The sequence below is a fragment of the Nerophis ophidion genome, linkage group LG08 (genome assembly GCF_033978795.1).
Source record: "Nerophis ophidion isolate RoL-2023_Sa linkage group LG08, RoL_Noph_v1.0, whole genome shotgun sequence".
NCBI lineage: Eukaryota > Metazoa > Chordata > Actinopteri > Syngnathiformes > Syngnathidae > Nerophis > Nerophis ophidion.
In genome coordinates, this window is record NC_084618.1 from 24,851,974 (window position 1) to 24,877,680 (window position 25,707).

The 25,707-nt window shown below is 40.4% G+C and overlaps 1 protein-coding gene across 3 annotated transcripts in view; it reads left to right on the forward strand.

Moving 5' to 3' along the window:
* The first annotated feature begins 1,057 nt into the window (after positions 1-1,057).
* The window catches only part of LOC133557543 (MOB kinase activator 1B), a 33,421-nt gene continuing 8,771 nt past the window's right edge, over positions 1,058-25,707 (forward strand). For all 3 annotated transcript variants that reach the window (XR_009807790.1, XM_061908088.1, XM_061908087.1), the window contains exons 1-5: positions 1,058-1,397; positions 9,072-9,238; positions 16,316-16,409; positions 17,744-17,877; positions 25,411-25,574. Coding sequence is in view for 2 of the 3 variants with exons in the window: in XM_061908088.1 (XP_061764072.1) it covers positions 1,384-1,397; positions 9,072-9,238; positions 16,316-16,409; positions 17,744-17,877; positions 25,411-25,574 (573 nt within the window). In the remaining variant the exon portion in view is untranslated. The remainder of the gene's footprint in view (positions 1,398-9,071; positions 9,239-16,315; positions 16,410-17,743; positions 17,878-25,410; positions 25,575-25,707) is intronic.

The window sequence follows — 25,707 nt, forward strand, 5'->3', positions numbered from 1 at the left end:
AAGTCTCACCTTAAAACTCATTTGTATACTCTAGCCTTTAAATAGACTCCCTTTTTAGACCAGCTGATCTGCCGTTTCTTTTCTTTTTCTCCCATGTCCCACTCTCCCTTGTGGAGGGGGTCCGGTCCGATCCGATGGCCATGTACTGCTCGCGTGTGTATCGGCTGGGGACATCTCTGCGCTGCTGATCCGCCTCCGCTTGGGATGTTTTCTTGCTGGCTCCGATGTGAACGGGACTCTCGCGGCTGTGTTGGATCCACTATGGATTGAACTTTCCCAGTATCATGTTAGACCCGCTCGACATCCATTGATTTCGTCCTCTCCAAGGTTCTCATAGTCATCATTGTCACCGACGTCCCACTAGGTGTGAGTTTTCCTTGCCCTTATGTGGGCCTACCGAGGATGTTGTAGTGGTTTGTGTTGTGGTTTGTGCAGCCCTTTGAGACACTAGTGATTTAGGGCTATATAACTAAACATTGATTGATTGATTGATATGCAGTCCTCTCCTAGGTTTCTCATAGTCATCATTGTCACTGTCACCGACGTCCCACTGGGGTGAGTTTTCCTTGCCCTTTGAGGATGTCGTTGTGGTTTGTGCAGCCCTCTGAGACACTGGTGATTTAGGGCTAAGATATGAATAAACATTGATCGATTAATTGATGATGGGCTTCACTGTGGCAGAGGGGTTAGTGTGTCTGCCTCACAATACGAAGGTCCGACAGTCCTGGGTTCAATCCCAGGCTCGGGATCTTTCTGTGTGGGGTTTGCAACATGGGATAGGTTGATTGGCAACACTAAATTGGCCATAGTGTGTGAATGTGAGTGTGAATGTTTGTCTGTCTATCTGTGTTGGCCCTGCGATGAGGTGGCGACTTGTGCAGGGTGTAAACCGCCTTCTGCCCGATTGTAGCTGAGATAGGCACCAGCGCCCCCCGCGATCCCAAAAGGGAATAAGCGGTAGGAAATGGATGGATGGATGATTGATTGATACTTGTAATTCAATACCTCTGTCGTCCAGCAGGTGGCAGCACAGAGGGGCGATGCCGCCAGTCCGGCTTTTGGACGTCCCGTGAAGAAGTCAAGCCGTCGGCGTCAACAGTGGAGCAGACATTAGACGACCAGCAGCTGTTTGTCAAACCAACACGTCGCACTTTTGTCCTCCTTTTGTGCAAACGTACAACGTCTTTATTTATTTTTAATTCGTCGTGTTACTTGTGGGGGTTGGGGGGGGGGTATTGTTCGCCCCGAGAGAACCGCGAGAAAGGGCGAGAAGTGACGACGAGGACTTGTGAGACTTGGACAAACAATATCCCTCTTCCTCCTCTTCTACCTTCTTCTTGTCTGCTGGGGGAGAGAAGAACATTTCCCACCGCCTGAAGAAACATGAGCTTTCTTTTGTAAGTTTTGAATTCTATTGTAATTATATTGTTGAGTGTTTATTATTGTGGCCATCGAAGAGCATAGCCGTGTTAGCCATAGCATGGGGACGGGCTAAGACTACTTCCCGGAGTCTATGCTGATGTGACGTTTACGTGTTGCGTTATTTCTGTTATAAATCTATACATTTCTGGCCTTCAGGTCTAATAACAGTCACGTAGCAGCCGTCAAGACATGTCGGAGACTCGTACTTGTTACATACACGCAGCTTTCACGTTTAACGGAAGAATTGGTGACGTGTCCAGGATAGTTGCTGGTGTGTACAATGTTGCAGTTAGAGCAGGGGTGTCAAACTCAAATACAGAGTGGGCCAGCATTCTAAACTGAACAAAGCTGCGGGCCAAAGTTGAACAACTTAACCTTTTAATAGGGACCCAAATAAGTTTTGCATTGAATATTGAACAAGCAAGGCTTATATAACTTTATAGTGACATGCAAAATCGAGGTTTGTTGGTAGCGGGGGTGTATATTGTAGTGTCCCGGAAGAGTTAGTGCTGCAATGGATCCTGGGTATTTGTTCTGTAGTGTTCATGTTGTGTTACAGTGCGGATGTTCACCCGAAATGTCAATCAATCAATGTTTACTTATATAGCCATGCATCACTAGTGTCTCAAAGGGCTGCACAAACCACAACACAAACCACTACGACATCCTCGGTAGGCCCACATAAGGGCAAGGCAAACTCACACCCAGTGGTACGTCAGTGACAATGATGACTATGAGAATGACTATGAGAACCTCGTAGAGGACGAAAGCAATGGATGTCGAGCGTGTCTAACATGATACTGTGAAAGTTAAATCCATAATGGATCCAACACAGTCGCGAGAGTCCAGTCCAAAGCGGATCCAACACAGCAGCGAGAGTCCCGTTCACAGCGGAGCCAGCAGGAAAACATCCCAAGCGGAGGCAATGTGTTTATCATTCTTGTTTCGTGTGGGTTCACAGTGTGGTGCAAATTTGTAACAGTGTTAAAGTTGTTTATAAGGCCACCCTCGGTGTGACCTGTATGGCTGTTGACCAAGTATGCTTGCATTTACTTGTGTGTGTGTGTGTGTGTAGAATCCGCATATATTATGTGACTGGGCCGGCACGCTTTATTGTATGGCGGAAAAGCGGACATGACAACAGGTTGTAGAGGACGCTAAAAGCAGTACCTTTAAGGCACGCCGCCGATTTTGTTGTCCGAGTGGAAATCGGGAGAAATTCGGGAGAATGGTTGCCCCGGTAGATTTTCGGGGGTCGGGGGGGCACTGAAATTCGGGAGTCTCCTGGGAAAATCGTGAGGGTTGGCAAGTATTAGAATTAGCGGTGAATGCACCGCCGCTGTATAATACCGACGGGCCAGCTCTAATGTTAATTTAATATTGTCTCAAGGGCCAAAATAAATGACATGGCAGGCCAAATTTGGCCAGAGTTTGACACCCATGAGTTAGAGGGTCTTTAAATGTTGTATTTTTCTTCAGAGTGGACTTTTTTTTAAACTAAATATCACTGATAGTGACACACACACACACTAGGTGTGGTGAAATTACTCACTGCATTTGACCCCAATGGCCCCACCCTCGCAGCTTCCTTCTTAATTGTTACTGAGCTAGCTGGTCGCTTGGGAAATCATTTTGGTGATTCAACGCCCAATTCCAACTAGGGCTGGGTGATATTGGCTTTTTTTAATATCGTGATATTTTTATGCCATATTGCGATATACGATATATATTACGATATTTTGCCTTGGCCTTGAATGAACACTTGATACATATAATGACAGCAGCATGATGATTCTATGTGTCTACATTAAAACATCCTTCTTTATACTGCATTCATATATGTTACTTTTAAACTTTCATGCAGAAAGGGAAATCACAACTAAGTCAATTGACCGAAACTGTATTCATTAAATACTCTTCATTCTCTCACGGGTAGGGTTGGGTATCGAGTGTCGATTGGAACCGGGACTAACTTTCCGATTCTCCCGGAATCGTTCAAAATTTTAAATTTCGATTCCTAGTTTAGATACCCAGTCTGCGGAACACCAACGAAGAAGCGCCCACCGCCGTAAGTGTTAGCCTAGCCGAGCCTATGTAGCCGAGCGAGTCAGTCAAGCATGGATAGCGGGCGTCGACGGTCGAAAGTGTGGCTTTATTTTACTAAAAAAAATGAGATATCGGCGAAATGTAACACGTGCGACAGGACTGTTTCGTGCTTAGGAGGGTGCACATCGAACATGATGAAGCACCTCCGAGTTCATGGAGTACAAATAAATGCGTGTCCCGTCTTCAACAGGAGACACTATTTGTCCAGAACGCTCACGCATCCTGCCTGAGAAGGTGGATATGGTCATTTTCCTAAACAAGAACCGTTTCTGATTTTATACTGTACCTGCTGCTAATATTTTGATCTTGACACATCTCATCTCTGCATATTTTACTAAATTACTCTTAAAAGTATAGCGTTTATCAAAATCAAGTACCCACTGTAGTGTTTACTTGTTGAAATACCCTTTTAAAAAGCTAAAATCTACCCAAACATCGGTTTTGCTGCTGACAAAAATGTATTCCAGATGATACCTTGACACTGACACATCTTATCTCAGCATAATGTACTGGCATAGCCTTATGGGCATTAGATGTACCAAATTCATGTATCTACTGTACTGTTTAGTTGTTTAAATACCCTTTACAAAGCTAAAATCTACCCAAACGACCCCTTTGCTGCTTCGAAAAATTGATTTTAAGTAATATTTTGATCTTGACACATGTAATTTCTGCATATTTTACTAGAATACTCTTATGAGCATAGTGTATATCAAAATCAAATACCCAATGTAGTGTTGTTGAAATACCCTTTTAAAAAGCTAAAGTCTTCCCTAAAATCCACTTTGCTGCTTCCAGAAATGTATTTCAAGTAATATTTTGATGCTGACACATCTCACCTCTGCATAATGTGTTTGTCATTCTTGTTTGGTGTGGGTTCACAGTGTGGTGCATATTTGTAACAGTGTTAATGTTGTTTATACAGCCATCCTCAGTGTGACCTCTATGGCTGTTGACCAAGTATGCTTTGCATTCATTCATGTGTGAAAACACGTAGATATTAAGAGACTGGGCCGGCACGCAAAGGCAGTGCCTTTAAAGGCCTACTGAAACCCACTACTACCGACCACGCAGTTTGATAGTTTATATATCAATGATGAAATCTTAACATTGCAACACATGCCAATACAGCCTTTTTAGTTTACTAAATTGCAATTTTAAATTTCCCGTGAGGTATCCTGTTGAAAACGTCGCGGAATGATGACGCTTATGTTGACGCGTGCTTGTGACGTTATTGGTTGGAGCGGCCATGTTCTCCCAGCACCACACACGGCTAAAAGTTGTCTCCTTTCATGGCATAATTACACAGTATTTTGGACATCTGTGTTGCTGAATATTTTGCAAATTGTTCAATTAATAATGGAGATGTCAAATAAGAATGCTGTTCGTGGAAAGTGGTGGATTGCAGCTGCCTTTAGCAACCGAAACACAGCCGGTGTTTCTTTGTTTGTTGTAAAGCTTTAACACAGAGCGGTCAAGCGAACATGTTTCTCTACGTCACATAGCAAGTTTTTGGATGGGAAAAATGGGATATTAAGTCTGCTCTTACCGGAGACTTGAGTGGATTATGCGACCTCAACCTGCAGCTCAAAGAGGCAGCTGTGATCTTGGCTCCTCGGCTTCTCTGCTATCTGGATTTCAGGTATGACTTTATAATCTCACTAAAATACTATTAACACAATAAGCAGATAAGGGGTTTTCCAGAATGATCTTAGTAATTGTGTCTAATTACACCTGAAACACTCCCACTGCCACCGCCTGGAGCCGTTGCCTTTTTTTTTTTTTTTTTTTAGTGCTTCACTCTAACTTTCCTCATCCATAAATGTTTCATCCTCGCTCAAATTAATGGGGAAATCGTCGCTTTCTCGGTCCGAATATCTCTTTCTGCTGGAGGCTATGATTATAAACAATGTGAGGATGTGAGGATCCCTACAACCCGTGACATCACGCGCACATCATCTGCTACTTCCGTTAAAGTCAAGGCTTTTATATTAGCGACCAAAAGTTGCGAACTTTATCGTCGATGTTCTCTACTAAATCCTTTCAGCAAAAATATGGCAATATCGCAAAATGATCAAGTATGACACATAGAATGGACCTGCTATCCCCGTTTAAATAAGAAAATCTTATTTCAGTAGGCCTTTAAGATTTGTTGGCACTCTGTACTTCTCCCTTCGTCCATGTACCACTCCGTACAGCGGCGTTTTAAAAAGTCATACATTTTACTTTTTGTAACCGATACCGATAATTTCCGATATTACATTTTAAAGCATTTATCGGCCGATAATATCAGCAGTCCGATATTATCGGACATCTCTAATAAATTGTGATCATTTTTTTAACCATATCGCCCAGCCCTGCTCCACATTACGTGTGTGGTTCGGCGCCTCTTGCTAAAAGAGAAAAAAACGTGTGTTCTGTGTGAACGATGGGCAAAATTCCAAGGCGGATGATTGTTTTGTTCACATAACAGCAAATCACAATCAATATAGACATGCACACGCACCCCTTAGGTGAAACAAGCTCACGACAGTAGCCTGGATGCTGGGGTTGGTTTTGGAAGTCATATAAGACCCATATGTAACGTTAACCAAAACCTTGTTCATCACAGGAAGATGTTACCGCCCGAGCATAAATATTGTTGTGTTTACACGGAAGTGACCTAATTATGTTTATGCAAACTCTTCCTGTCGACATGCAATAAACCCGTGTGGACAAACTGCACAGTCTGTGAAACTTCAGAGCTTTTCCACGTTCGTGTTCCTCCCTGCCGTGACTCACATTAGTTGTTAAACCGGGGCCCTGACAGAGATTGAACACCGGGCCTCCCCGAGTGGCCTCATTAGAGACACAGAGACACTCTGTTCTCCACCCCCTTGTTCCGCTCTGCCAAACCCGTCCTGCTCAACTCTTTTGTCAGCATATTCTTTAAAAAAAAAAAGAAAGTATGCTATGAAGATGTATTGTTAGCAAAGTGGTCGACCTGTACTTCCAGGGTTTCCCACACATTCATTTATTTGTGGCGGCCCGCCACGAAAGAATTACGGCCGCCACAAAAAAACAAAAAAAAAAACATTTTTTAATTTCTCTTTTTTTTTTTTTTTTTTTTTACGGCTTTTGACTCGCTCGACCGCTCATAAAAGCAATGGGACTCTGTCTGTGAATGGAGCTTGTAGTTACATATTATATAAATATGTAAATATTATATAAATATGTACATAAAGTGTTGTAATTACATTCCAACTCCGCGTTCTTCTTGGTCATCGCCGCCGCCGCTGCAGCCAGTTAAAATTGACAAAAGTTGACTCAATCTTTTTGTTGTGTGTACCACACTTAGCACGGAGAAAAGACAGAAGAGAAAATATTTTTCAGAGGTTTGAGAACCAAGATTGTGGAAAAGCCTGGACAATCTCAGGGCTACAAATCCATCTCCAGAGATATAAATGTTCCTGTGTCTACTGTGCGCGATGTCACCATGAAGTTTAAAGCCCATGGCACTGTAGCTAACCTCCCTGGACGTGGACGGAAGAGAAAAATTGATGAAAAACTGCAAAGGATTGGTAGAATTGTGAATAAAGAACCTCGATCCACTTCTACACAAATTCAAGCTTGCACTATCTGTCGCCATCTCAATGAAAAGAGACGCTATGGTAGGAGACCCAGGAAGACATAAAAAAAAGCAAGACTGGAGTTTGCAAAAACTTACCCAAAATCCTTCTGGGAGAATGTCCTGTGGACAAATGAGACTAAATGTAAATGTAATAAATCCATAAACAGCGATAAAATTGTATAATATTGAGTATATGGTGAGAGTTATTGTGATGTAGAGCAGTGTTTTTCAACCTTTTTTGAGCTAAGGAACATTTATTTTCTATTGAAAAAATCCTGAGGCACACCACAGGCAGAAATCATTAAAAGACGAAACTCAGTAGCCGTTATTGACAATAAAAAGTTGTTCTCGCAATTGTTGGATATGAATCGTTAAAAGCTCTTGTCTCAAAGTAGATGGGCTGTCACCAGCTGTCACATCACGCTGTGACTTATTTTGAGTTTTTTTGTGTTTTCCTGTGGGTGGTGTTTAAGTCCTTCTCTTGCGCTCCTATTTTGGTGTTTTTCCCTGTTTTTTTGGGGTATTTTCCTGTTGCAGTTTCATGTCTTCCTTTGAGCGCCATTCTCCACACCTGCTTTGTTTTCGTAATCCCGACTATTTTAAGTTGTGCGGACGCTTTCCTTCTTTGTGGGGACATTGTTGATAGTCATGTCATGCACGGATGTACTTTGTGGACGCCATCTCTGCTCTACACGCTGTAAGTCTTTGCTGTCGTCCAGCATTTTGTGTTTTGTTTGCTTTTGCAGTCGGTTCAGTTTAAGTTTCGTTTGGCATGGCCATGCCTAAGCTTCAATGCATTTTATTTTTGGTTTAAGCATAAGATATCTTATCACCTGCACGCTGCCTCCCGCTGTCGTCTACATATTCTGTTCCCGACATCTACAAAACAATTAGCTACCGGCTGCTACCTACTGATATGGAAGAGTATTACATGGTTACTCTGCCGAGCTCTAGACAGTACAGACAATTACGGTTTTTACGGATTATAATTATTTATGTGCAAAAAATATTTTTAACCCAGTTAGGTGAAATTACTTAATCTCCCACGACACACCAGACTATTTCACAGCACACTAGTGTGCCGCGGCACAGTGGTTGAAAAACACCGATTTAGAGAAATGCCATATTCAGCAATTTTCCCAGATTTTGGAATGCAAATGTTGATGCTCCTCTTAGACACACGTAATAAATGTGTTTGATGTTTTTGCTGCTGAATTAACCTTATCAATTTAGCCGCATAAAACATTATCTTGCTACTGGTCCCATGTTTCCTAAAAAAATCATGCTAAAAATACAACTTAAGCCTTGTTCAGCTGTTTACTGATGTATATTGTTTGTGTTTAAAAACTTTTACTGCAAATTAATATCTTCTACAAATATACCATGAATACCATTTACCATGAATTGATTAAGTTGAAAACCTTATTCGGGTGTTACCATTCAGTGGTCGATTGTACGGAATATGTACTGAACTGTGCAATCTACTAATAAAAGTTTCAATCAATCCATCAATCTTCTTAGGCAATTGGCAGCACTTTACCCACATAAAACTCCTTTGGGGGGTTGAATTGATTCTTGTATAGTTGTGCAAATGTTTGTGGTGTTTCAGCAGCTTTTGACACGGATTTATTCCCGATTTTTGACTTTTACATAATCATTCCATTCACTTTCACCGCTATGTTTACAGACTTTTCCCTCCTATACCATGAATTGATTAACGTGGACCCCGACTTAAACAAGTGGAAAAACTTATTCGGGTGTTACTATTTAGTGGTCAATTGTACGGAATATGTACTGTACTGTCCAATCTACTAATAAAAGTTTCAATCAATCAATAGAGTATCAGCCTCCCTGACTACTACTACCGGTAACCTGTATTGGCCTTGAAAAAAACATGTTGGTCGATCTCACACTTTTCTTCTCTGGATTGCAGCGGAAATCGCGCCTCCAAGACGTTCAAGCCCAAGAAGAACATCCCTGAGGGCTCACATCAGTACGAGCTGTTGAAACATGCCGAGGCCACGCTGGGGAGCGGCAACCTGCGCATGGCCGTCATGCTGCCCGACGGCGAGGACCTCAACGAGTGGGTGGCAGTCAACAGTAAGCCCCAAACTTCACTTTTTCACCCCTTTGTGCTGTCTTTAAAGCCCCTCGTGGAGTTGATTGCGGGGGAAATCCAATTGCGCCGTTTCGCTTGGCTCAGCTTAATTTCTGTGAAAACCACGCCAGCTTTATTGCATCATTCAGTACGAGACGGTTTGACAAATCACAACAAACTGCACTCGTTCGTTACCAAGGATGGGCGATGTGGCTTAAAATCTATCTCGCGGTATATGCAACCTCCTGCGATAACGATATATATACACTACAGGCCAAAAGTTTTCAATACATTTTCTTTATTTTCATGACCATTGTACAAACCCAGTTTCCATGAGTTGGGAAATTGTGTTAGATGTAAATACAAACGGAATACAATGATTTGCAAATCCTTTTCAACCCATATTCATTTGAATGCACTACAAACACAAGATATTTGATGTTCAAACTGATAAACTTTATTTCTTTTTTGCAAATAATAATTAACTTAGAATTTCATGGCTGCAACATGTGCCAAAGTAGTTGGGAAAAGGCATGTGCACCACTGTGTTACATCACCATTTCTATTAACAATACTCAATAAACGTTTGGGAACTGCGGAAACTAATTGTTGAAGCTTTGAAAGTGGAATTCTTTCCCATTCTTGTTTTATGTAGAGCTTCAGTCGTTCAACAGTCCGGGGTCTCAGCTGTCGTATTCTACGCTTCATAATGCGCCACACATTTTCAATGGGAGACAGGTCTGGACTGCAGGCGGGCCAGGAAAGTACCTGCACTCTTTTTTTACGAAGCCACGCTGTTGTAACATGTGCTGAATGTGGCTTGGCATTGTCTTGCTGAAATAAGCAGGAGCGTCCATGAAAAAGACGGTGCTTAGATGGCAGCATATGTTGTTCCAAAACCTGTATGTACCTTTCAGCATTAAAGGTGCCTTCACAGATGTGTAAGTTACCCATGCCTTGGGCACCCCCATACCATCACAGATGCTGGCTTTTGAACTTTGCATCGATAACAGTCTGGATGTTTCACTTCCCCTTTGGTCCGGATGACACGATGTGGAATATTTTCAAAAACAATTTGAAATATGGACTCGTCAGAACACTTTTCCACTTTGCATCAGTCCATTTTAGATGATCACGGGCCCAGAGAAGTCGGCGGCGTTTCTGGATGTTGTTGATGAATGACTTTCACCTTGCATAGTAGAGCTTTAACATGCACTTACAAATGTAGCGACGGACTGTATTTAGTGACAGTGGTTTTCTGAAGTGTTCCTGAGCCCATGTGGTGATATCCTTTAGAGATTGATGTCGGTTTTTGATACAGTGCCGTCTGTGGGATCAAAGGTCACGGTCATTCAATGTTGGTTTCTCCAGATTCTCTGAACCTTTTGATGATATTATGGACCGTAGATTGTAAAAAACCCTAAATTTCTTGCAATTGCACTTTGAGAAACGTTGTTGTTAAACTCTTTGACTATTTGCTCATGCAGTTGTGGACAAAGGGGTGTACCTCGCCCCATCCTTTCTTGTGAAAGACTGAGCATTTTTTAAGAAGCTGTTTTTATACCCAATCATGGCATCCACCTGTTCACAATCAGCCTGCACACCTGTGGGATATTCCAAATAAGTGTTTGATGAGCATTCCTCAACTTTATCAGTATTTATTGCCACCTTTCCAAATTTCTTTGTTACGTGTTGCTGGCATCCAATTCTAAAGTTAATGATTATTTGTACAAAAAAAAATAGTTTATCAGTTTGAACATCAAATATGTTGTCTTTGTAGCATATTCAACTGACTATGGGTTGAAAAGGATTTGCAAATCATTGTATTCCGTTTATATTTACATCTAACACAATTTCCCAACTCATATGGAAACGGACTTTGTAGATTGTCACTGAAGGCATCCAAACCATGACACCTGGGAAGTGAAAACCATTTAGATTAGATAGATAGTACTTTATTTATTCCGTCAGGAGAGTTCCTTCAGGAAAATTAAAATTTTCAGCACAATCCCATTCAAGTTTAGACAAACATTACAGGGAGACAGAACAGGATTGCTGACGGGTCTGCCGGCTTCCAGCGCCCCTTACAAAAAAGATGAGATAAAGGTAAACAAAGGGGGGGGGAAATAGAAGATTAAAATAAAATTTAAAAAATCGGTCTTTGCCTGGGCCCTGGAGAGGAGGTGCAGACTGAGGCCAAGGGAAAAAAACAAATAAATAAAAAAAATAAAAAAACAACTCATAACCATGGTACACATCCCTCTTCCGTGTGTGTAAGAGAGAAACATCAAACATCAAAGAACACAGAGGACATTAAAGACATTAAAGCAGCAGATACAACCAGACACTTCTACATACAGCTATGAATAAAAAGTAAAAGAAACATATCCACTGTGGTGGCCTCTGCGGTGTTCCACGCCATCGTCTGCTGGGGAGGAGGGAGCATGGTCAGAGACAGAAGCAGACCCAACAAAGCAACCAAGACAGCCGACTCCACTCTCGGCCAGCGTCCAGTCCGAATGGATGAGCGAGGATACGTCCAAGGTGACACCTGCTCACCCAGTCAAGACACCGCGAAGCCTCTCCGTCCCAGCGCTCAGTGCTAGCTCCGCAGCCCTGTCCCTTAATCCGCATCTCCTCCAGTACATCCAAACATACTCTGGTGTAGCAGACACCCAGAAGCTGGTCTCCATAGCCAAAAGGCTCCCGGGAGGCAGATCCAGAGGTCCACAAAAAAAGCACCACAGAGGTCACGAAAGTGCCACCCCTTGTCACACAGTCCCAAAGGGTCCCGGACCAAAAGGCAAAAAAATATAATAAGACATGAAAACAAGAGGGAAACACAAAAGGATGACACAAGAGCACAGAGCTCCTGCCTACAGCAGCCACTACAGCAGCGCCATCTTGGGAAAAAAAAAAAAAAAAAAAAAAGGTAAACATGGTACTACTCGGAGCTTGCAGCTACGCAACAGCTAAGCACAAAATAGCGTGCAAGCTCTACATTCCGAATAATTTGCGGCCTAAAACAGCACATTTGACAACAAAAACAAATCGTTACTTACACATACAAAGTCTAGTATAAAAGCAGAATACACAGTTTCGAGAAAAAAAATGTGTCCACATAATTCTACTTACCGGTAATTGTCAAGAGCTTACCTTTATGAATTATTATTACACTTTTAAAGACAGCATATGTCCATTCCATATAGGGATGGGCGGTATATCGATTTAATCGATATATCGCGGGTTTGTCTCTGTGCGATATAGAAAATGACTAAATCGTGATCTTTGAATATAAGTTCTCACGCAGTTGCTTTTAGCTGCGGGCATTTCGCTACAGGCTATTCTCACTCTTTCTTATCTCTCCTTCTCACAGAGATATAAAATGTCATACGCCCTCGCGGAGCACAGAGGTAGTGGCATGGGTAACGTTAGATGTGATGCTAGCGGAGTGGTGCGAGTGGTAATACGAGAGAGAGAGAAGGTGCGAATATGGTAACAAATGAAAGAAGAAGAATTAATTGCCAAGAAAAACAGCAAGGAGGTCCATCCTCTGGCGGGGGTTTGGCTCCAAGCGGGAGGATGTTGAACAGAAAACCGTAATATGTTAAGTATGCGGCAAAAGCGTTAGAGAATGAGCTAGAAAATGAGGAGTGCTTGAAACTTTGCATGTCAACATCTCGGCCGGTGCTACACCCACAAAATGCCCAAGCAACCATTTCCACATCAACACCGTATGAAAAAAATTGTCAACAACAGAAGCAGATAACGTTCGCAGGAACCTACCACATAGCGAAGGACATACACTATTTGATTTCCTATTATGCAGCTCATTTTTATTTGACATTTATAGAAATATCTTTTGTGACATCATGCACAAAAGTGCCCTTTATGTGGTTTAAACTATTGTAGTGGTGTTCTGTACAAAAATTGCACTTTAATTCAGTGTTGTTTTGATATGTCATCTCAGTGACATCATGCACAAAAGGGCTTGTTTTAAAATGTCTCTGACAATCTTGCACTTTCTGTTTTGGAAATGACATGAATGTTTGTGCCACTGCTTAATAACTTTAATAAATACAGTTTTGGTCAATTAACTTAGTTGTGATTTCACTCTCTGCATGAAAGTTTAAAATGAGCATATATTAATGCAGTATGAACAAGAATGTTTTAATGTAGACACATAGAATCATCATACTGCTGTGATTATATGCATCAAGTGTTTATTCAAGGCTAAGGCAAAATACGGAGATATATGTTGTGTATCGTGACATGGCCTAAAAATATTGAGATATTAAAAAAGGCCATATCGCCCATTATGGTTAACAATAATTTAGTGTTTTCATACCTACCGCAGTACATATATGAGTATTTTTATTTGATCAAACCTTTTCTAACATTCCACACTACATTGTATATAAAGTATGTATGATTTGTGCAGATATATCGGATCAGTATCAGTGAAAAGTTTGTATCGGGACACTCCTATTTTGACAATGGAGCAACATAAACGGTGATGCTCGCGCGGTGCAAAGAGGGTTTTTGTGTCCAAAGTATCTCCAGTGTAATTTACTCCCCAACATGACTGCGAGCGGATGCTGATCCTTCAGGGTTGAAAGATCTTGGCAGTCCCTCAAAGACCCCCAGCGTTCCAGCTAGGAAAGGACAGAGTGAATATTAAACAGATACAATTGTGTGAGCCGGGGGAGTTTTGTTTACTTGTCTCTAAAGCAGACACTTTCCTCTCGCGCTAGAGGCCCAGTTATGTCTGAGTTGTGGCAGCTTGTCTCTTCTTGAGACATTTCATTTTGAAGCTCTATAGGAGTGTCACCAGAGCTACTGGAAAGATGAAAAGAACTCAATAATGTTCCTTTTAAAAAAAAAAAAACATAATTGTCCTGGCTGCAGTTGTTCAGGTTTTTTTGTGCCAGAGTTCATCTGAAAGAATCAGGAAGTGTGTTTATTTTTAAAAGAGTGCTGTCAATGAGGAACTGCACATGGCACCTGTTAGCCTGATGAAAATACGTGTCTTATCGCTGAAAGCTGTATCACAATCAGGGCTGGGCGATATGGCCTTTTATTAATATCTCAATATTTTTAGGCCATGTCACGATACACGATATATATTTTGATATTTTGCCTTAGCCTTAAATGCATATAATCACAGCAGTATGATGATTCTATGTGTCTACATTAAAACATTCTTGTTCATACTTCATTAATATATGCTTATTTTAAACTTTCATGCAGAGAGTGAAATCACAACTAAGTCAATTTAGCAAAACTGTATTTATTATACAGTTATTAAGCAGTGGCACAAACATTCATGTCATTTTGAAAACAACGTGCAAGATTGTCAGACATATTAAAACAAGCTATTAGTGCACTTTTGTGCATGATGTCACTAAGATGACATATCAAAACAATACTAAATTGAAGTGCACTTTTTGTACAGAACGCCACAACAATAGTTTAAAACAAATAAAGTGCACTTTTGTGCATGATGTCACACAAGATATTTCAATAAGTGTCAACTAAAAATGAGCTGCATAATAGGAAATCAAATAGTGTACGTCCTTCGCTATGTGGTCGCTTCCTGCGGACGTTATCTCCCTCTGTTGTTGACTTTTTTTCGTACGGTGTTGTGGAAATAGTTGCTTTGGCATTTTGTTGAGAGAGATATTGACATGCAGAGTTTCAAGCACTCCTTATTCTCTAGCGCAGGGGTGTCAAACTCAAATACAGAGTGGGCCAAAATGTTAAACAGAACAAAGCTGCGGGCCAAGGTTGAACAAATTAACTTTTTAATAGGGACCCATATTCAAATAAACAATAATAATAATCAAAAAATATCAATGGCATATAGAATTATATATTGTAGCGTCCCAGAGGTGTTAGTGCTGCAAGGGGATCTGAGTATTTCTTCTGTTGTGTTTATGTTGTGTTACGGTGCGGATGTTCTCCCGAAATGTGTTTGTCATTCTTGTTTGGTGTGGGTTCACGGTGTGGCGCATATTTGTAAAAGCGTTAAAGTTGTTTATTCAGCCACCCTGAGTGTGACCTGATCAAGCATGCCTTGCATTAACTTGTGTGTGTAAAATCTGCTTATATTGTGTGACTAGGACGGCACAATGTTTGTATTTAGGAAAAGCGGACGTGATGCAAGGTTGTAGAGAAGGCTAATGGAAGTGCCATTAAAACAATATTGTTGTTCGGGTGGAAATCGGTAGAAATTTGGGAGAATGGTTCCCCCGGGAGATTTTCGGGAGGGGCACTGAACTCCGGGAGTCTCTGTAGGGTTGGCAAGTATGAGGATTAGCGGTGTTAGAGCGGCATCGCCGCTGTATAATACCGGCAGGCCAGCTCTAATGTTTAATTTGATATTGCCTCAAGGGCCAAATGAAATTACACAGTGGGCCAAATTTGGCCCGCGGGCCAGAGTTTGACACCCATGCTCTAGCGGGTGACTTTTCAAATGATGCTACTTTAGCAGTGGTGCTACTTTTTGTAGTAACGCTTTTGCCACACAATTGTTCAACATCTTCCCGCTTGAAGCCAAACCGCCGCCAGACGATGGACGCCGTGCTGTTTTTCTCGGGAATTAATTTTTCCTTCATTTGTTACCAGATTCGCACCTTCTCTCTCTCGTATTAACACTCGTTAGCATCACAGCTAACGTTAAGTATCTGTGAGAAGGAGAGACAAGAAAGAATGAGAAAAGCCTGTAGTTTAATGCCCGCAACTAAAAGCAACTGCATGAGAGCGTATACCCAAATATCACGATATAGTCATTTTCTGTATCGCACAGAGACAAACCTGCGATATATCGCCCAGCCCTAGTTGAAATGTTTTTAAAGCGCTACTCTAAAATCTAGATCACAAGTCACCACCTTTTTTGACCGTTTATTTCAACCTGCTAACTCACTCTGTCATCCGTTAGTTTTGCCTCACGTCATTTTGATGTACTGGCACTAAACCTGCAAATCTCTCCTCCTTTTCATGAACTGAATGAAGCAGTGCCTCTAGAATTTTCCTTGTTTCTGACCAAGACTGAAGGTTTTTCTTGTTTGCATTTGCAGCTGTGGACTTCTTCAACCAGATCAACATGCTGTACGGGACCATCACAGACTTCTGCACGGAAGAGAGCTGCCCCGTCATGTCTGCCGGTCCAAAGTAAGTCCTTCAAAGCAGTTTGACCTAAAAAGGAATTGCGCCTTTTTTTGAGGAATTTTGCCTATCATTCAAAATCCCTATCTAAGACTTTCTTTTTTTTATGCATTTCAACTCATAAAAAACAGCAAATACGAACTCCATTTACATCTCATGAATACTAATCAGGTATTAGCGATATCGTTATGACAAGCTCTAGTGCCGAGGAACTACTTTTAACAGCGCCATGATCATGTACCGTGAATTGATTAACGTGGACCCCGACTTAAACAAGTTGAAAAACTTATTCGGGTGTTACCATTTAGTGGTCAATTGTACGAAATATATACTGTACTGTTCAATCTACTAATAAAAGTTTTAATCAATCAAAGAGCGAGAACAAGCTTGTGAAGTTATTGACAGACTGAATCGGGGATCATCTCTAACTTATTAACAGTTTATTCTCGATTATAAAAAAAATGCCTCTCACCTGTATAGTAGAATGATGTAGCCATGAATTGAGAAGTTGATCAAATTTGACATTTAACTTAGATCCGGATATGACGAGAAAACCCCAAAAGACACCCGTTTTAAGGATGTTGCAAGATTGTGATCAATTCTTCATACAAACCGGAAGATATAAACATCCCACCTATCTGCATCCCGGTGAAAGCAGAAATTGTACAGTAGGTGATTGTTTTATTTTGCTTGTAATTTGAATTTCTTGTTTAGCACTTAGCAATACTACTAATTGCTGGATCTGCTCATCACTCACCTTCTAAAACGTGAAGCTCATCCTCCTCATATTCAGGTTCAAAAGTATAAGGTTCTGGATGATTATTAGTCCCAAAATAGTCGTCGTTGTCTCTCAAGAAGTCTGCTGTGATTAGTGTTGTTGTTTTTTGTTTAAGGAAATAGCAAACGTTTTCATGTGTCTGTAATATTAATACGCCGTTTTTTGCTTAAAATTATCAAAATATGCAAGTATTCCATGTTGTTATGCATGTTAATACATTACATATATACTTACAGCATGTATATAAAACCTTGATGGAGGTTTTATGTTTTTCAGAGCGCTATATAGGCAGAATAGATGCAATGATTTAATGACTCCCATCACCTCTGTTGTTAGCTGACTATTGCTAGCATTTTTTTACAAGTTAGAATGCATAAAAAAGAAAATGTGTTAGTCTTACTAAAGGATTGTGAATGATAGTCAAAATAAAAAAGTGCAGATCCCCTTTAATTTGTCTTATTTCCTCCAACGCATCCACCGACTCCCAATGATTCGCTTAAAGTCCAAAACAAACTTCAGTTCTTGAAAATGCCTTAATTATTTGTCGACTACGCCTCTGCAGGTACGAGTATCACTGGGCCGACGGGACCAACATCAAGAAGCCGATCAAATGCTCCGCCCCCAAGTACATTGATTACCTGATGACCTGGGTGCAAGACCAGCTCGATGACGAGACGCTCTTCCCCTCCAAGATCGGTATGTTGCTGTACTTGTTCGCCGTACGCTGCCTTAAAATACACCCTCACTGGCGACGTCATCCCTTAGGTTAGGTTAGATTAGACCAGGGGTCAGGCAAGTCAAAACATTGAAAGAGCCATACTGGACCAAAAATACAAAATAAACACATTTGTCTGCATGTGAAAAAATGCAATATGTTTATCTGTACAGTAATCTATTTATTTGTATCTGCACCTTATGGCTCTTTTATCCTGCACTACCATGAGCTAATGCAATGAAATTACATTCTTATCTGTACTGTAAAGTTCAAATTTAAATGACAATAAAAAGGAAGTCCAGGTCTAATTTGAATGCCAAAGTACAGCCTCACAAAACACACATGTATATTTTGACGCTAGTGTGAGGTGGGAGAATAACTTTTATATAATCACTTTATTTATTTTTTTTGCAAGCTCTGCCAACTTGCCACTGAATGCTTACACAACCTCCAGTCCCAACTAGCCGAGGCCTGTGAAGTCGGGTGGAGGCCCAGCAAAGCTCTGGGCGGCAGCCAGCTCAAACAAATGTGTTCCTCAATGCGTGAAGGTGTTCCCCTCTACTGTTCACTTTGTGGCCAGCAGTACCTTGAAACTGATGGTCAGGAAAGAGCCCCTGCAGAGGCTAAAGACCGGAAAGCTGCTGTGGAGTTTTCTCTTAGTCGCCAAAAACGACGTGCGCCACATCCGTTGTGACAACATCAGAATTTCGTAACCCCGCTGTCCGTGTGACACATCATTTTGCATGAGCGCGTGAGACGAGGTGTTTTAGTGAGCGGCCGCTTGCACTTCCCTGAAATCGTGCAGCAGCCTGTCTGCTGGCATCCACTTCTGCTCACGATGTTTGATTAGCTCTTTTCAATGTGACATTTTCGAAACGAGAAGGCACAGCCCACGTTTCGAGCATTTTATTCTATCTTGTCAAGAGACAGCACACGGGTGTCCAAACCTTTTCCACTAAAAGCGGCATACCCCAAACCAGTGAAGTTGGCACGTTGTGTAATTTGTAAATAAAAACAGAATACAATGATTTGCTAATCCTTTTCGACCTACATTTGTGATGAAAAGTATTCAACCCCCACACAATTTTGGTGTTTTAGCAAGTTGGACATTTATTCCGTGTTTTGTTTATAGTCATATCAAATAAAGATGTGTCAAATAGACGAACACAACTTAAATTGTAACACAGTATTTTACAAAATATCAAAAAAGGACATTTTTCTTAATATCTCATTGACAAAATGATTCAACCCCCTAGTTACATGCATCTTTAGTACTTTGTAGAACACCCTTTGGCAGTAATTACATCCTTCAAACGTGATACATAGCCGGACACAAGCTTCTTGCAACCATCTACAGGTATTTTAGCCCATTCCTCTTGGGTAAAGGCCTCCAGTTCATTCATATTCTTGGGCTTGCGTGCTGCAACTGCCTTCTTCAAGTCCTACCACAGATTTTCTATAGGATTTAGGTCTGGCGACTGTGAAGGCCACTCCAGAGTCTTCCAACCCTTCTTCTGCAACCACTCTGATGTTGATTTGGAGGTATGCTTGGGATCGTTGTCCTGTTGGAAGGTCCAACGTCTCCCAAGCATCAGCTTTGTCACTGACTTCATGACATTTGCAGCTATTATATCCTGGTAGGAAATAGAATTCATAATGCCTTGAACGCGCTGGAGATTCCCGGTACCTGAGGCAGAGAAACAGCCCCAGAGCATGATTGACCCCCCACCATGCTTAACAGTAGGCAAGGGGTTCTTCTCTTTGTAAGCTTCATGTTTTCTCCTCCAGACATAACGTTGATTCATTGGCCCAAAGAGTTCCACTTTTGTCTCATCACTCCATAGAACAGTTTCCCAAAACCTTTGGGGTTTGTCCAGAAGATTTTTGGCATACTGGAGTCTATTTTTCTTGTGCCTGGTAGTCAGAAGTGGGGTGCGCCTGGGAGTTCTGGCATGGAGGCCTTCATCTCGTAGTGCGCGCCTTATTGTCTGGGACGAAACCTGCGTTCCCCCCTCTGCAATGTCCTGTTGTAGTTCCTCAGCTGTTACCCGGGGGTTTTTCACCACTGTACACTTCAAATACCGGACAGCAGTTGCACAGAGCATCCTCTTTCTACCACGTCCAGGTAGTGTTTACACTGTGCCTTTAGGTTTGAACTTGCGAAATTATGCTCCCAACTGTGTCTCTTGGAATGTGTAATGTCTTTGCTATTTTGTTATATCCATATCCTTACTTATGAAGAGAAATTACCTCCTCTCTTGACTTCTTTGACCACTCCCTGGACTTCACCATGTTGCAAATACACCATTGACCATCCACAAGAAGCTGAGCGTCAGTCTTTTTCAATCAGTTTAATTGTTGCTCGTTATGGTTCTAATCACATCTGCAGGTGTTTTCAACACCTGATTGAAAATACCTTATTCAAATTCTGTTCTTAAGAGTTATGATCCTCATGGGGTTGAATAATTTTGTCAATGAGATATTAAGAGAAATGACACTGTTTGGTATGTTAAAAAATATAATGTTGTAATTCAAGTTGCATTTGTCTATTTGACACATCTTTATTTGATATGACTATACACAAAATACGGAATAAATGTCCAACTTGCTAAAACACCAAAATTGTGTGGGGGTTGAATAATTTTGATCACAACTGTACAAGCGTTCACAAAAGTATTCGCTGCGTGAGCAGAGATCCCATCCATTACAGGCACAGGGAGTTAAAGTTAAAGTACCAATGATTGTCACACACACACTAGGTGTGGCGAAATTTGTCCTCTGCATTTGACCCATCCCCTTGTTCGCCCCCTGGGAGGTGAGGGGAGCAGTGGGCAGCAGCGGTGCCGTGCCCAGGAATCATTTGTGGTGATTTAACCCCCAATTGCAACCTTTGATGCTGAGTGCCAAGCAGGGAGGTAATGGGTCCCATTTTTGTGCATTACCACAGCGCGCAGAAAAACTCCAGAAGCGTACAAGCCACCCTTAATCACCTTCATAAGAGATAAGAAAACACAGCTCAGAGCCCCTTTTTGTTGTTTGGCAGCACTTTGAACACCTCTGTTTTACTTATTTTACCAGGAAGGCAAAGTGTGGGCCTTGCTAAAGGCACCTCTTTTTAATGGCACATTGTAGAAATAAAAAAAAAATAGAGCCAAAATGTTGTGATGAAAAAGGCTGAAAATATGGTTTTTAAATATAAATATACAGTAGGTTTTAGCCTTTTCATTAGTGTCACACTACCACCATATTGAAAGAATACTAATAACAATATTGTCTGTTTTTATATATGTGACTGTTCTTTTAGGATGACAAAATAGTTGACTATTGCATTTAAGGACCTATTTATAAGCAGAGTATTGGTTTTTTTTATGTACCGCGAGGTTATAGAACACTGCTGTTCTTTTTCCAATATACTGTACCTCTCGAGATGGTTTTTATGGCTCTTTGAAAAGAGGAGGCGTTTCTTTTGAAAGAGCCTTTCAACAAACTGCCTCTTTATTATAGTTTTTATATTTTTTTGGTCAAGCAAATAAATCAATGGTAGCAGTTATAAGACAAGATGTGGATCAGAATAATTTCAGTGTACTCTAATATTACACTGTTGGTGGGAATTACTGTATTCTGATATATTGGCTATAATTTTGTTGTTGTTATTGTAAACATTCCATAAGGTGGTGCTATATCCCCGTGCTTTGACAGTGACGTCATTATTTTGAATTTTCCCTCACCCAAAACAATAGCATTTTAACAGTATAGAAAGAAATACACACATTGGTTATTGTTTATTGAATGGATCCCCATTAGCTGACGCCAAGGTAACTGCTAAGCTTCCTGGGGTCCATATAGGAGCATACAAAAAAAAGATACAAAGAATACATGCATTACCAGACTTTATACAAAGGAAAAATACAACATAAGATAAAAAAGCTAGTTAAACCCAGTATTAAAAATTCACGTTATGCGGGTAGCTGTAATAGGTGTATCTTCAAAGCTGTCTTTATGACAATTTACTTTGTGAAAGATTAATGTGAGATGGCAACCCATTCCAGAATGATATACATCTATACATGACTGTATGTTTGAGGAGATTGGTCCTAGGAGCAGGAATGGCCAAATAGCCATTTCCGGCATTCCTAGTGTCATGACTACCGTATTTTTCGGAGTATAAGTCGCACCTGACAAAAATGCATAATAAAGAAGGAAAAAAAACAGTTTTTTTCTCCATAACTTGAGTTGATTTATTTTGGAAAACCTTGTTACATTGCTTAATGCATCCAGCGGGGCATCACAACAAAATTAGGCATAATGTGTTAATTCCACGACTGTATATATCGGTATCGGTTTATATAGGTAATTAAGAGTTGGACAATATCGGATATTGGCCAAAAAGCCATTATCGGACATCTCTAATTAATACATGTGATTAGTATCAGTTGATCTCACTCATGGACGGTCGTATCGGCAGCGGGAGGCACCCCTATTCCAAAGTACCGTATTTTTCGGAGTATAAGTCGCACCTGCCGAAAATGCATAATAAAGGCGGAAAAAAAATATATGTCGCATTTTTGGGGGACATTCATTTGATAAAACCCAAGAATAGACATTTGAAAGGCAATTTAAAATAAATAAAGAATAGTGAACAACAGGCTGAATAAGTGTACGTTATATGACGCATAAATAACCAACTGAGAAGGTGTCTGGTATGTTAACGTAACTCATTATGGTAAGAGTCATTCAAATATAACATAGTTACGTTTACCAAACAATCTGTCACTCCTAATTGCTAAATCCCATGAAATCTTATACGTCTAGTCTTTTACGTGAATGAGCTAAATAATATTATTTGATATTTTACGGTAATGTGTTAATAATTTCACACATAAGTCGCTCCTGAGTATAAGTCACACCAAACTATGAAAAAAAAACTGCGACTTATAGTCCGAAAAATGCAGTATGTGTGTTAGTTGAATTTAAAAACTGTATAACAAGTTTAAATACAACTGGAATATTAATGAGAAAATAATAAATAGTACGACTTGAACTACTTTACACATCAGAAAAAATAACCAGAAAAGTGAATCAAAATAATAGGGGTGTAACGGTACACAAATATTTCGGTTTGGTACGTACCTCAGTTTAGGTGTCACGGTTCGGTTAATTTTCGGTACAGTAAGAAAACAACAAAATATACAGGTTTTGGTTATTTATTTACCAGATTTGCAAAATCTTCCACCAAAAATATTTTTCTTAGTGGAAAATTTGATGTGACGTAATGAGAACCTTGGATAGGTCAATAATTCATAATAACATTGATTTTGATTCAATATTATGTTTTGAGCAGTGACAGTTAGAATGAAAAAAAAACAGCTTTGTTTTATTAGTCAACATTGCAACTTTTTCTAAATTACATTTAACTTTTAAGCCTTTTTATTTCACTTTTGTTATGTTTTTGCTTATTTTAATAGTATTTTTAGAATGTGCCGTGGGCCTTTAAAATATTGGCCGCAAATGGCCTCCAGGGCACACTTTTGACACCCCTGCTATAGATAATAAAAAATAAAATCTGATAAAACTCTGGATATAAAGCAGAGCCTGGAGACGCATGCGCGTTTATCATAACTCTCTCGCTCTCTGTCTCTGTCCGTCCCTCACAAATCCTGCTGCGTGCACAATTTGTTTTGTTTTTAGCCCCTTCTTAACCCCGAACGTACATTGAAAATACACGCAACCCTAACTTAAAATGCCGGACATTTGAGGCATTTAAGAAACTCCGCCCGGACAGCCCCGCAAAAGAGGACATATCCGGTGAAAAGAGGAGGTATAGTCAGTCAATTTTTTTATTTTATTTTATTTTATTAAAAAATAAAAAAGATTAAGAAAAAATTATTCTGGGCCTGGTGGTTGGGGACCACTGGTTTACCCAACGTGCGGTACGCTACTTAATATGTCCTTGTGGAAACTCGTTCGGTACACCTCCGAACCGAACCGAAACCCCCGTATCGAAACGGTTCAATATGAATACACGTACTGTTACACCCCTACAAAATAATAATAAAAACGAACGGGGAAAAAAAGTTTTTTTTTCAATTATTATTAAAAAAGTACACCCAAATGCTGTTATGTTTGCTTTGACTAATTTTCTAATGCAGGTGCCAGTCTGATGGGTAATTGCAGACGCTCTACCTGCATGTGCATAAAAAAAACAACTGCGAATCGGTTCTCATCGTTTACTTAAAAGAGCCGTTCAGAAGACTTGATCGATTTGCGAAAACATCACTTCTCAATGTCGCTCTTGGCAGCTTATACTGCTTTTTAAATCTGTGCAAAAAGATGTTAAAGCACAGTGATCCTACACACTTGACACACTTTTCCATTAATTAGGCAATTTAAAATACTTTGGTTCTTTTTTTTTTTTTATTGTGTTATCAAATAAGTATTGAAAATTAACTCTGAAATTCATGTATCATGACAACTGTACGGTGAAGCAGTGGTTCTCAAATGGGGGTACGCGTACCCCTGGGGGTGCTTGAAGGTATGCCAAGGGGTACGTGAGATTTTTCAAAAAATATTCTAAAAATAGCAACAATTCAAAAATTCTTTATAAATATATTTATTGAATAATACTTCAACAAAATATGAATGTAAGTTCATAAACCGTGAAAAGAAATGCAACGATGCAATTTTCAGTGTTGACAGCTAGATTTTTTGTGGACATGTTCCATAAATATTGATGTTAAAGATTTATTTTTTTGTAAAGAAATGTTTAGAATTAAGTTGATGAATCCAGATGGATCTCTATTTCAATCCCCAAAGAGGGCCCTTTAAGTTGATGATCACTTCTATGTGTAGAAATCTTTATGGGGTGGTATAGCTCGGTTGGTAGAGTGGCCGTGCCAGCAACTTGAGGGTTGCAGGTTCGATTCCCGCTTCCGCCATTGTAGTCACTGCCGTTGTGTCCTTGGGCAAGACACTTTACCCACGTGCTCCCAGTGCCACCCACACTGGTTTAAATGTAACTTAGATATTGGGTTTCATTATGTAAAGCGCTTTGAGTCACTAGAGAAAAGCGCTATATAAATATAATTCACTTCACATTTATAATTGAATCACTTGTTTATTTTTCAACAAGTTTATATCTTTTTTTCCAAATAGTTCAAGAAAGACCACTACAAATGAGCAATATTTTGCACTGCTATACAATTTAATAAATCATAAACTGATGACATAGTGCTGTATTTTACTTCTTTATCTCTTTTTTTCAACCAAAAATGCTTTGGTCTGATTAGGGCGTACTTGAATCTAAAAAATGTTCACAGGGGGTACATCACGGAAAAAAGGTTGGGAACCACTGCTGTAAAGTACAGTCCAGTTTAATTTTTACATGGTAGTATTGTCTGTACAAACAAAATATGCTACAAAACTGACTTACTTTTGGGGAGAGGCCAGTGAAAATCAAAACTATGTAGATGGTTTGGAATGATCGCAACTCACTTTCACCCTCTCCTGCGTCCAAGGTGTCCCCTTCAAGCGCAACTTCATGTCGGTGGCCAAGACCATCCTGAAGCGCCTGTTCCGCGTCTACGCTCACATCTACCACCAGCACTTCGACTCTGTCATGCAGCTGCAGGAGGAGGCCCACCTCAACACATCTTTCAAACACTTCATCTTCTTCGTCCAGGTAGGGGGCCACACTATTACTGTGTGCGTGTGTTAGTTAATGACAGCAGTTTTTAATTTAATTTTGGTCATAGTAGGTTGACGAAAATGTATTTCAGTCATCTACATTGATTTAGTTTTAGTTGACTAAATTC